This window comes from Cervus canadensis, chromosome 12 (genome assembly GCF_019320065.1).
Source record: "Cervus canadensis isolate Bull #8, Minnesota chromosome 12, ASM1932006v1, whole genome shotgun sequence".
In the NCBI taxonomy this organism is placed as follows: domain Eukaryota; kingdom Metazoa; phylum Chordata; class Mammalia; order Artiodactyla; family Cervidae; genus Cervus; species Cervus canadensis.
In genome coordinates this window covers 51,993,468-52,006,577 of record NC_057397.1, presented here as the reverse complement: position 1 = coordinate 52,006,577, position 13,110 = coordinate 51,993,468, and the positions used below count along the sequence as shown (strand labels likewise).

The 13,110-nt window shown below is 43.6% G+C and overlaps 1 protein-coding gene across 1 annotated transcript in view; it reads left to right on the top strand.

The window, feature by feature from the left end:
- PKHD1L1 (PKHD1 like 1) overlaps positions 1–13,110 on the top strand; it is a 169,930-nt gene that overhangs the window by 92,654 nt on the left and 64,166 nt on the right. Inside the window, exons 47-49 of the mRNA XM_043483981.1 lie at positions 6,023–6,264; positions 8,374–8,510; positions 11,052–12,081. Coding sequence (XP_043339916.1) covers positions 6,023–6,264; positions 8,374–8,510; positions 11,052–12,081 — 1,409 coding nt within the window. The remainder of the gene's footprint in view (positions 1–6,022; positions 6,265–8,373; positions 8,511–11,051; positions 12,082–13,110) is intronic.

Here is a 13,110-nt window from a genome sequence, read left to right as displayed (position 1 = left end):
TACTTATAGAATAGGAAGTCCTCATAGCTTTTCCAGGTGAAAGAAAAGTAAGTTTAGAACTTAGGGGTCGCAAAGAGTCGGACACAACTGAGTGAATGAACAACAAAGCAAAGTTTTAATAAACAAGAATTTAGGAATTTCCCACCAAATCTAATTAGTTGTTCACTATTTCATTTGTAAATCCTATTTGAGTGTTTGCAAAGCAGGTGGTTAAGAATACTACTTTAAAGTTAGTTGATCTAGATCCAACCCCTGGCAATACCACTTACCAGGCCTAATGCCATATTATTTTGCCACTCTGTGCTTCATTGAAATTGGAATGCTGTTAGTATGTATCTCAGAGTTATTGTAGGGATTAAATGAGTTAATATGTGTAAAACAGAGTGGAACTTGGCTCAAAGTTGGTGCTATATGTGTGGATATTATTACCAAGGAAGGAAAGGTGCATTTAGGTGAAACGGCAGCCTACTTCAGTGTTCTTGCCTGGAGAATCCCATGGACAGAGGAGCCTGGCGGGCTACAGTCCATGGGGTCACAAGAGTCGGAGATGACTTAGTGACTAAAAACCAAAACATATAAAAATCCTTTTGAGATCTTTTCTAAAAATATCATCTCTGTATCATCTGAATCTAAGAGAATTAGGAGAGGTTAGTCCGAATCACCTGAGGGATCTTGTAATATTATTGATATACCCTATTCAAACATTCTTAGTCTCCACTTCCCCCTCCTCCCTGCCCCTCTAATTCCTTCCTTGGGTCTTTGGGAATTATGTCTTTCCATCCACTTACCATCTTGGAAAAGAACCAACTTTGGTCTCTTGTAACATCAAGCTTTTCTGTCTCTCTCCACGCCTCCTCTCTCCCCCTCCCTTTCTCTCTCTCAATTATTGAATCACTTAAATACCATGCCCATTTCTTCCATTTCAATCTCACTTTCCATTTTTTCCCTTTAAACCCTACAATCTAATTTTCATCTTCTCAAAATTTTTCCTAGTGACCTTCTGACTATCAGCTGTCTTCGCTTCCTGCACATCACCAAGTTCTTTGAGTTCTGCCCTTGAAATGCTTCTTCCATCAGCTTTCCTTACTTTCAGTTGAATTTAGACTCCCAGTCCCTCATGCTGGAATATTCCATCATCTTCTTATTTGGGTTCTATTCCTCTACCTTCTTCTCTCAGGAATTTATTCTGCATTGATTTGATCAGCCAGTCACATCTATGACTGAGTTGTGACAGGTACTCAGTATACAGAATGATTCAACGGGTGCCTTACCTAGAGGAGCAGACAGGTATGGGAAGGAGAGAGAAGTAAATGGGTGAAAGGTCTGCAGGGTGGTAACTGTGAGTGCTAGTGGGGCATCAGAAAGTGCTTATCAGGAATCCAGAGGAAGAGCTGGGGAAGTTGAGAGAGGTGCTTTACAATCTATTTCACATGCAACATTGTTATTTGACCTGGTAGTTAAAGGAGGAGAAAGATTTGCCAAGGAAGAGAGGAATCAAAAAGCAGTGTCAGAAAGATACATTGATAACTCCCCTAAAGGCACCTCTGTCAACAGCATCAGTCACACAGGTTAGTAGATAAAACACAAAATCAGCCGTAGAAACACGTGTCTTTCTGAAGTTAGGGGCACTGGGAGTTAGTTAGTTAGTACCCAACTCCCAGTACTTAACTCTGAGTCTAGAAAACAGGCTTGTTCTTGTTCAGTGACTAAGTAGTATTTGACTCTTTGCGACCCTGTGAACTATATAGCCCACCTCTGTTCATAGAATTTCCTCTGTCCATGGAATTTCCAGGCAAGAATATTGGAGTCGGTTGCCATATCCTCCTAGACACTCAATAAATGTTTGTTGGAAGAACTCAGTACATGAATGTGTATATTATCAATTTGGCCAGTCCTTTTGCTGGAACTTGGGGTGTGTGGGAGGAATGGGTAGAAATGAGACCTCTGAACTCACCTCAGTCATTTCTTTTCCCTGCTCTGGAACCTCCAGTGGACTCCCTCTGTAAGGGTTTTTCCAACCTCAGCACTATTGACGTTTTAGATAGGTAATTCTTTGTTGTGTATCACGGGAGGTTTGGGAACATCCTCAGCCACTACCTACTAGTAGCAACACCACCACCACCAATACCGCCACCACCACCACCAATACTAACACCACCACCAATACCAACACCACCACCAATACCACCACCACCAATACCAACACAACCAACACCACCACCACCAACACCACTACCAACACCAACACCACCAATACCAACACCATCAACACCACCACCACCAGTACCAAAACCACCACCAATACCAACACCACTGACACCAGTACCACCAACACCACCACCACCAGTACCAACACCACCACCAATACCAACACCACTGACACCAGTACCACCAACACCACCACCAATACCAACACCATCAACACCACCACCACCAATACCAACACCACCAACACCACCACCACCAATACCAACACCATCAACACCACCATCAATACCAACACCATCAACAACACCACCACCAATACCAACACCACCAACACCACCACCACCAGTACCAACACCACCACCACCAATACCAACACCATCAACACCACCACCAATACCAACACCATCAACACCACCACCACCAACACCACCAACACCACCACCGATACCAACACCATCAATAACACCACCACCAGTACCAACACCAACACCACCGCCACCACCAATACCAACACCACCGCCACCAATACCAACACCACCAACACCACCACCAATACCAACACAACCAACACCACCACCAATACCAACACCATCAACAACACCACCACCAGTACCAACACCACCAACACCACCACCACCAATACCGACACCACCGCCACCAATACCAACACCACCAACACCACCACCACCAATACCACCACCACCAACACCATCACCAACATGAACACCACCAACACCACCACCAATACCAACACCATCAACACCACCACCACCAGTACCAACACCATCAACACCACCACCACCAATACCAACACCACCAACACCACCACCAATACCAACACCACCAACACCAACACCACCAGTACCAACACCACCAACACCAATACCAACACCACCGCCACCAATACCAACACAACCAACACCACCACCACCAATACCACCACCACCAACACCATCACCAACATGAACACCACCAACACCACCACCAGTACCAACACCACCAACACCACCACCAGCACCAACACCATCAATACCACCACCACCAGTACCAACACCACCAACACCACCACCACCAATAACCACCCCGACCACCAAACACCATCACCAAACATGAACACCTACCAACACCACCTACGCAATAAACAACACCAATCACACCAACCACCCCATAACCTAACACCATCAACACCAACCACCAAACCAATACCAAACACCACCCAAACACCAACCACCAATACACACCACAACACCAAACCCACCAGTACCAACACCACCAACACCACCCAACACCAATAACCAACACCAAATCCCTCGCGCAAACCATACCAACACAACCAACACAACCACCACCAAAACCACCACCACCAACACCATCACAAACATGAAAACCACCAACACCATCCAACCGTACCAAACACCACCAAACAACCACCAAACCAGTACGCAACACCATCAATACCAACCACCACCATACCAACACCCCACCAAACCAACCACCCCACCAATAACACCCACCACCAACACGCATCACCAAACCCAAAATGGAAAAAAAAATTAACACCAACACCACCACCAAAATACCACACCAATCACAACCACCACCACCAATACCACACACCACACCACCATCCCAATACACACCACCAACACCACCGACCACAGTAACCAACACCACCAACACCACCACACCAATACCACAACACCAACCAGCACACACCAACCAAATACCACACCACCGCCAACCAATACCAGCACCACCACACCACCAACCACCAGTACCACACCACCAACACCACCACACACATACCAACCCGACCGCCACAATTACACCAAACCACTCAATACCAACACGCATCAACACCCACCACCACCAACGACCACCAAACACACCACCAATACAACACCAAATCAATAACACCACCACCAGTACCAAAACACCACCACAACCGCCACCAAAGCAAATACCACACCACCGTCCCCACCAATACCACCACCACCAACACCATCACCAACATGAACACCACCAACACCACCACCAATACCAACACCATCAACACCACCACCACCAGTACCAACACCATCAACACCACCACCACCAATACCAACACCACCAACACCACCACCAACACCAACACCACCAACACCACCACCACCAATACCACCACCACCAACACCATCACCAACATGAACACCACCAACACCACCACCAATACCAACACCATCAACACCACCACCACCAGTACCAACACCATCAACACCACCACCACCAATACCAACACCACCAACACCACCACCAACACCAACACCACCAACACAAACCCCTTAGTTATTCTCTTATCTTATCTTCTACCAAACACCAACCAACACCAACTACCAACACGCGAACCGCCACCTAAATACACACACACCAACAGCCACCACCAACCAATACCACCACACCAACACCATCACCAACATGAACACCACCAACACCACCACCAGTACCAACACCACCAACACCACCACCAGTACCAACACCATCAATACCACCACCACCAGTACCAACACCACCAACACCACCACCACCAATACCACCACCACCAACACCATCACCAACATGAACACCACCAACACCACCACCAATACCAACACCATCAACACCACCACCACCAGTACCAACACCATCAACACCACCACCACCAATACCAACACCACCAACACCACCACCAATACCAACACCACCAACACCAACACCACCAGTACCAACACCACCAACACCACCAACACCAATACCAACACCACCGCCACCAATACCAACACAACCAACACCACCACCACCAATACCACCACCACCAACACCATCACCAACATGAACACCACCAACACCACCACCAGTACCAACACCACCAACACCACCACCAGTACCAACACCATCAATACCACCACCACCAGTACCAACACCACCAACACCACCACCACCAATACCACCACCACCAACACCATCACCAACATGAATACCACCAACACCACCACCAATACCAACACCATCAACACCACCACCACCAATACCAACACCACCAACACCACCACCAATACCAACACCACCAACACCACCACCACCAGTACCAACACCACCAACCCACCACACCAATACCAACCACCACCAACACACCACCACCAATACCAACACCACCGCCACCAATACCAGCACCACCAATACCACCACCACCAGTACCAACACCACCAACACCACCACCACCAATACCAACACCACCGCCACCAATACCACCACCACCAAGACCAACACCATCAACACCACCACCACCAATACCAACACCACCAACACCACCACCAATACCAACACCACCAACACCAACACCACCAGTACCAACACCACCAACACCAATACCAACACCACCGCCACCAATACCAACACAACCAACACCACCACCACCAATACCAACACCATCAATACCACCACCACCAATACCAACACCACTGACACCAATACCAACACCAACACAACACCCCCCCCCCTACTGCGTTATGACAACCAAAAATGTGTCCAGGCATTGCCAAATGTCCCCAGGGTGATAAAATCACCCTTGGTTGAGAGCCACTGTGTGTGATCTTCAAAGCTGTAAGGAGTTGTTCTTTTGAATACTTTAGAGAGAGTAAAACACCATCTTCAAATTCCTCTTCAGCATACTGTATGACATAAACATTTTCCCCTATTTTATAGATGAAGTTTTCAAAATAGAATAAAACAAATACACCAAAACAATAGTGTGTTAATTTATATTAATTCCGAGAGCTTGTGGTTAAAATTTTTACAGACACAGCCAACGAGAAAATGAAAAAAGGACCATTGCATCTGTATCTGCTGATGGCAGGAACATAACGCTCACTGATCCACTGAATTACACACACTTGGGGATCACTGTCACCCTCCCTGATGGAACTCTTTTTGAAGCAAGAGCAGAAATTGGAATTCTTACAAGAAATATTTTAATAAGAGGATCTGACAATGTGGAGTGGAACAGCAAAATCCCAGCGTGTCCTGATGGGTTTGACACAGGTAACTTTAGTAGCCTTAGTGTGTCAACTTAAATGTTTCCAGACATTGCAGAAATACTCCCTGTGGGCAAAATAAGCTCCTGTTCAGAACTAATAGACTTGGTTATGCACTGGCAATAAATAAGCCCCAAATTTTAGTGAGTTAAAATGGTAAAGGTTTATTTCTTATTTATTCTACATATGTCTAGTATGAGTCAACAGCGGGGCTCTGATCAGTGTAATTTTCCACGGTCTGGGTTGATGGAGGCTTCATCCCTACATGGGTTTCCATGGTCTCTGAGACAGGAGATCAGAAGGCTGGGAAGTTAAGCACCAGCAGTTAGTTACTTTGGTCCTGAAGGGATATGTGTCTCTTCTACTCAGGTGTCAATAGTTGGGACTGGTTCTATGGCTATCCTTAACTTACTATAGTTCTCAGAGATATATAATATATACATATGTATATGGACCTCTCTGGTAGCTCAGCAGTAAAGAATCCACCTGCAGTGCAGGAGCTGCAGAAAACGCAGGTTCCATCCCTGGGTCGGGAAGATCCCCTGGAGGAGGATGTGGCAATCTACTCCAGTATTCTTGCTGAAGAATCCCGTGGATAAAGGAGCCTGGGAGGCTACAGTCTGTAGCAAAGAGTTGGACATGACTGAAGTGACTTAGCATGCCCACATGCACATATACATATGTGTGTATATATGTTTACATAAAACTATGTATAACTATCGGAGAAGGCAATGGCACCCCACTCCAGTCCTCTTGCCTGGAAAATCCCATGGACGGAGGAGCCTGGTAGGCTGCAGACCATGGGGTCGCTAAGAGTCAGACATGACTGAGCGACTTCACATTCACTTCTCACTTTCATGCATTGGAGAAGGAAATGGCAACCTACTCGAGTATTCTTGCCTGGAGAATCCCAGGACGGCAGAGCCCGGTGAGCTGCCGTCTATGGGGTCGCACAGAGTCGGACACGACTGAGGCGACTTAGCAGCAGCTGCAGCATGTATAACTATATAAATGTGTATAGCTAGGAAGCACAGTGCATTTAAGTCTCTTCAAATATTTTATGTGATCACTACTACTGTTGTTGTTGGTGGTTAGTTGCTAAGTCGTGTCTGACTCTTTGAGACCCTGTGGACTGTAGCCAGCTAGGCTCCCCTGTCCATGGGATTCTCCAGGCAAGAATACTGGAGTGGGTTGCCATTTCCTTCTCCAGGGGATCGAGCCTGCGTGTCTCCTGCATTGGCAGGCAGATTCTTTACCGCTGAGCCACCAGGGAAGCCCACTGCCATTACAATCCTATAAGTAGTCGAATAATAACTGGTCCACCTTAGGTACAGCCTTTTCTTCAGTGGAAACATAAGACAAAGCTCACTGGATTCAATGTCAAGTGACCTGCATTCTGATTCCAGTTCATCTGCATCATCTCACTATGTCCATTGTAAACCTAGTTTCATCCTGTTTTATATAAAAATACTTCCTGTTCTGCCAACATACTGTTGTAGGAATTAAGTGAGATAATGCATGTTCTAATCTTGTACCAGTGTAAGATTGTATCAACTATGTTAATCCCAAATGTTGTGAAAAACAAATTCAGAGATAATAAAGCAAAATACCTTTATCAGCATTCATTCAGCCATTCAAATATTTATCTAGTATCTTTGAAAGATACTAAAGTAAGTACTTTGGGGCTTCTCTGGTAGCTCAGACAGTAAAGAATCTGCCTGCAATGCGGGAGACCTGGGTTTGATCCCTGGTTTGGGAAGATCCCCTGGAGAGGGCATGGCAACCCACTCCAGTATTCTTGCCTGGTGAGTCCTCTATGGTCAGAAGAGCCTGGGAGGCTATAGTGGGATCACAGAGAGTCGGACACAGCTGAGCGACTAAGCACAGCACAGCAAAGTAAGTACTTTAGGGGATGCAAAGGTGAACAAGACAAGGCATTTACCTTCCTTACTGTGCAGAGGAGGAGATAACATGGATGCAAACAATTATGTTCTAGGATAAGATTAAAATTATATATAAATAAAAAGATATAACTAGGTATGAAAAGAAGTCTTTATATAATGAGAGAATTTTGACTCGGTTTTCCTTTGTTGTATCTTAAAAATTATTTTTAAAGGTGAATTTGCTACACAGACATGTCTCCAAGGAAAGTTTGGAGAAGAAATAGGAAGTGACCAGTTTGGAGGCTGCATTATGCTTCATGCTCCTATACCTGGTGTTAACATGGTAACTGGAAGGATAGAATATGTGGAGGTAAGAGGCACTATTATTAGCGGTTTGTCCAAAGTTGTCTATACAATGAGTTTGTATTGAGCACTTGCTTTTTGCCAGATGCTGCTTATAATAATGTTTGGTAGAAGAGACATATAAATAAACAGACAGTGTCAATACATCTGTTATTCATCTATATCATCATGCCAAAATTTTGATGATGTATATCATCGTGCCAAAATTTTGTTTCTTTTTCTTATACCCACCCCATGTCAAATTCATTAACAAGTTCTATCCCAAAATAGTGTGTCCTGAATCCATTATTTTTCCAGCACTCCACCTGTTTCCAAACCCAAACCACCGTCACCTCTCACCTGGACTACTATGCTTTTCTCCTAACTGATCTTCCTGCCTCCACCTTTTCTGCAACAGAATCTTCACACCACAGCCAAAGTTCAGCTTTTTTATTTTTTATTTTCTTTTATTGGAGAATAATTGGTTTACAATATTGTGTTGGTTTCTGCCATACATCCCCATGAATCACCCACCGGTTTACATGTGTCCCCTTCCTCCTGAACCCCCCTCCCATCTCCCTAGAGCCTATTATCCAGAGTGAAGTAAGTCAGAAAGAGAAAGACAAATATCATATATTAATGCATGCATATGAAATCTAGAAAGATGGTACTGATGAACTTGTTTGCAGGGCAGTGATGGAGACAAAGACATAGAGAACAGACGTGTGGACAAAGTTCAGGCTTTAAAGTGTGAATCAGATCTTCCAACACTGTTCGAAACTCTTCAGTAGCTTCACAATACACTTAAAACAAAATGTCCACGCTCTTCCCAGAGGAGACACACCATCTGACCGCACTCTGGCCCCTTGCTATCTCGTGTGAACCGCCCTTGGCGCCCACCATGCTGGCCACATAGGCCTCCCTGCGTCATGTGACCACGTCAGGCACGTTCCTAGCTCAGTTCTTCCCACTTGCTCTTCCTTTTCCTTAGAGTGCTTCTCTGCCAGGTACTTCTGTGTTCACACTCATCTCAGTCAGATCTCTTCTCAGATGTATCTCTTCAGAGAGGCCGTGCCTCACCACCTTTGTTTGAAAGAGCTGCCAAACTCCTATTTTTATTAACTCATAACTCCAGATATATTTTTGTGTTTTTTTTTTTAAATCTCTTCTTCTAGAACATAAGCAGTCCTTCTAGTTTTCTACTGATTCCTCTGTAGCTGGAGCAGTGCTTGGTACATAGCAGATTCTTAATTGACTATAAATTGAACAAATACATAAATAAAAGAAAAATATGCAAGTTATGTCTAAGATATCAGGAGCTCCTCTGTATCTTCAGTCTATATAATCTGGGTTTAGCATAGTATTTATCAAGTATTCAATAAAAGGAAGGAGGGTGTGAAGGAAGGAAGGATAGTAAAATCCACAAATCTGTTAAATTGGGAACACCCAATTGTAGTAAGGGTGGCAGAGTCAATGGCTACATTTGGTAAAACTCTCCTCCTCCTAGGTTATGTTACACACGTGTAACTTCTGGATATGGACTAGGTGAGGTTACCAGGGTTGACCTGTATAGTAAATATTAGTAATAGTTAATTTTTATTTTTATATGAAGAATAAAATTAAATGGATGCCCTAACATTTTATTTCCAAACCTCATAAGATTATATTTCACAGATACACACACATACACACACACAGAGGTGTCTTCTGTCTTAGATTATTAGATCATTTTGGTTGTTCAGTCACTAAGTTGTGTCTGACTCTTTACGACTCCATGGACTGCAGCATGCCAGGCTTTCCTGTCCTTCACTGTCTCCCGGAGTATGCTCAGATTCATGTCCATTGAGTTGGTGGTGCTGTATAATTATTTGATCCTCTGCTGCCCGCTTCTCCTTTTGCCTTGCATCTTTCCCAGCATCAGGGTTTTTTCCAATGAGTTGGCCCTTCACATCAGGTGGATTGTAGACCTTTGAAAGTATAGCAGAGTGGTTAATAAGAACACCAACTCTATAATCAGACCAGTGGGATTAAGTGGAGCTTTGTGACCATGAAATAGATACTCAGCATTTCTAAATTTCACTTTCTTCATCTATAAAATGAAGCTTATGATGAGTAGCTACTTCCTAGGACTGTAGTAAAGAGTGTGATCATGCGTATGACATTTAGCACAATATCTGGCATTTGATAAATATTCAGGAAATATTTCTTATAATTAAGTAAGGATTAAAAGGAGGAGAAAAAGAAGTATTTTAAGAGGTTGTGTTTTGCTCAACACCAAAATTTCATAACGGAGTCAGGTGAAAAGCAGAAGAGTTGAAGATGGCTTTTGTTCATTCATTCATTTGATAAAAAGCATGAGCACACACAGGCTGTTATATTAATATATTGAATGAAACAATATATTAAAATGTTAAAGAACATTTTAAAATGATAAACAGGAATAACATGGGAGAAATCAATGCATTAATAATAGTTAATGTGAAAGTGGATATTATTTTGAAGCAAGAAAGTATGAGCCAGGCAAACTCTATGTGTATCACTGAATAGCTGTGATTTCTGGGCTTGACAGATATTCCATGCTGGTCAGGCATTCCGGTTGGGACGATATCCAATACATTGGCACCTGCTTGGAGATTTACAGTTTAAATCTTATGTAAAAGGCTGTGCAATTCACCAGACCTATAACAGGGCTATTACTATCCATAACACACATCACCTTCTGGTCGAGAGGAATATTATATATGATATCAGGGGAGGAGCATTTTTTATAGAAGACGGCATTGAACATGGCAATATCCTGCAATATAACTTGGCAGTATTTGTCCGTCAGAGTACTAGTCTTCTGAATGATGATGTGACTCCAGCTGCATTTTGGGTAACCAATCCAAACAACACCATACGGCACAACGCCGCTGCTGGTGGCACTCACTTTGGCTTTTGGTACCGAATGAACAACCACCCTGATGGGCCATCCTATGACCGAAACATTTGCCAAAAAAGAGTCCCTCTTGGAGAATTCTTTAACAACACTGTTCATTCTCAAGGTTGGTTTGGATTGTGGATCTTTGAAGAATATTTCCCCATGCAGACAGGATCATGTACTTCTTCGGTGCCACTGCCTGCGGTATTTCATTCACTCACAACTTGGAATTGTCACAAAGGAGCCGAATGGGTCAACGGAGGTGCCCTTCAGTTCCATAACTTTGTAATGGTAAATAATTACGAGGCTGGAATTGAAACAAAGAGGATCCTGGCTCCTTACGTTGGAGGATGGGGTGAAACCAATGGAGCAGTGATTAAAAGTGCCAAAATAGTTGGTCATCTTGATGAACTGGGGATGGGGTCTGCGTTTTGCACGACAAAAGGCCTGGTTCTCCCGTTTAGTGAAGGACTGACTGTGTCTTCCGTACACTTTATGAACTTTGACCGTCCCGGCTGTGCAGCTTTGGGAGTGACATCCATCACAGGCGTTTGTAACCACAGATGTGGGGGGTGGAGTGCAAAATTCGCTGGCATCCAGTATTCTCACACGCCGAACAAGGCTGGCTTTCGATGGGAACATGAAGTGGTACTGATTGATGTTGATGGTTCACTTACAGGTAAGGTGATGTTTTCATTTCTGACAAAATATTTGGCAATGTATTTTTCTCTTGTCAACATGGAGTTGAATTGTCATAGCATATTTGAATGAATCACAAATCTTACCTGGTACCAAACTTTCCTAATGACTTAAAGATGTAGGTCAGCACTAGTCATAGATGACACATCCTTTTCTGGAGAAGTCCAAAGCTGTCAGATGCAGCCTCCATGTATGTCCTTTTTTTCCCTGCATTTGCACTTTGGTTTTGAGTTAATAGCAAATTTTAAACAATATTTGTGGAATTAGGGATCACAAAAGAAAGCCATGTCAGTCTGAGAATGACTCTATCTTTTATTCAGTTAATTACATGACTACCCAAATTCTCCGGCCAGTCAGGCCCATAGACGTATAAATTCCAGGCTTATTTACATAAGCAATGTAGATAGACTGGATATATCCTGTTCAAGTACTTTAGAGGGAAGTAGTAAGTCACAGGCCTACTGTTAGCTTTTTTCTTTCCCATCTAAATTCTGAATTTGGAATTGGTTCGAAGAATATGTGAACTCTAGTACATAATTCAACATTCTTTGTAGGTTAAACTTTTCTACCATCTGAAGTTCAGATATTTCTGTAAATATGATTTCTAGAATTTAGCATTTTTATAAAATTTTAATGATAACAACTTGGCTTCCCTGGTGGCTCAGTGGTAAAGAATCTGCCTGCCAATGCAGTAGACACAAGTTTGATCCTTGGGTTGGGAAGATACCGTGAAGAAGGAAATGGCAACCCATTCCATTATTCTTACCTGGGAAATCCTATGGACAGAGGAGCCTGGAGGGCTACAGTCCATGGGGTAGCAAAAGAGTCGGACAAGACTTAACGACTAAACAACAATAACAATTTGGCTAAATAAGATAGGAAGGATGTGTGTGTGTGTATGATTCTGCATAATACCTTATAAAAGAGAAATGACTGACAAGTAAACCTACAGATATTAACAAATATTTTTGAAAGCCTTTGAAAGAAGTTTCATCTCAATAGTCAAACA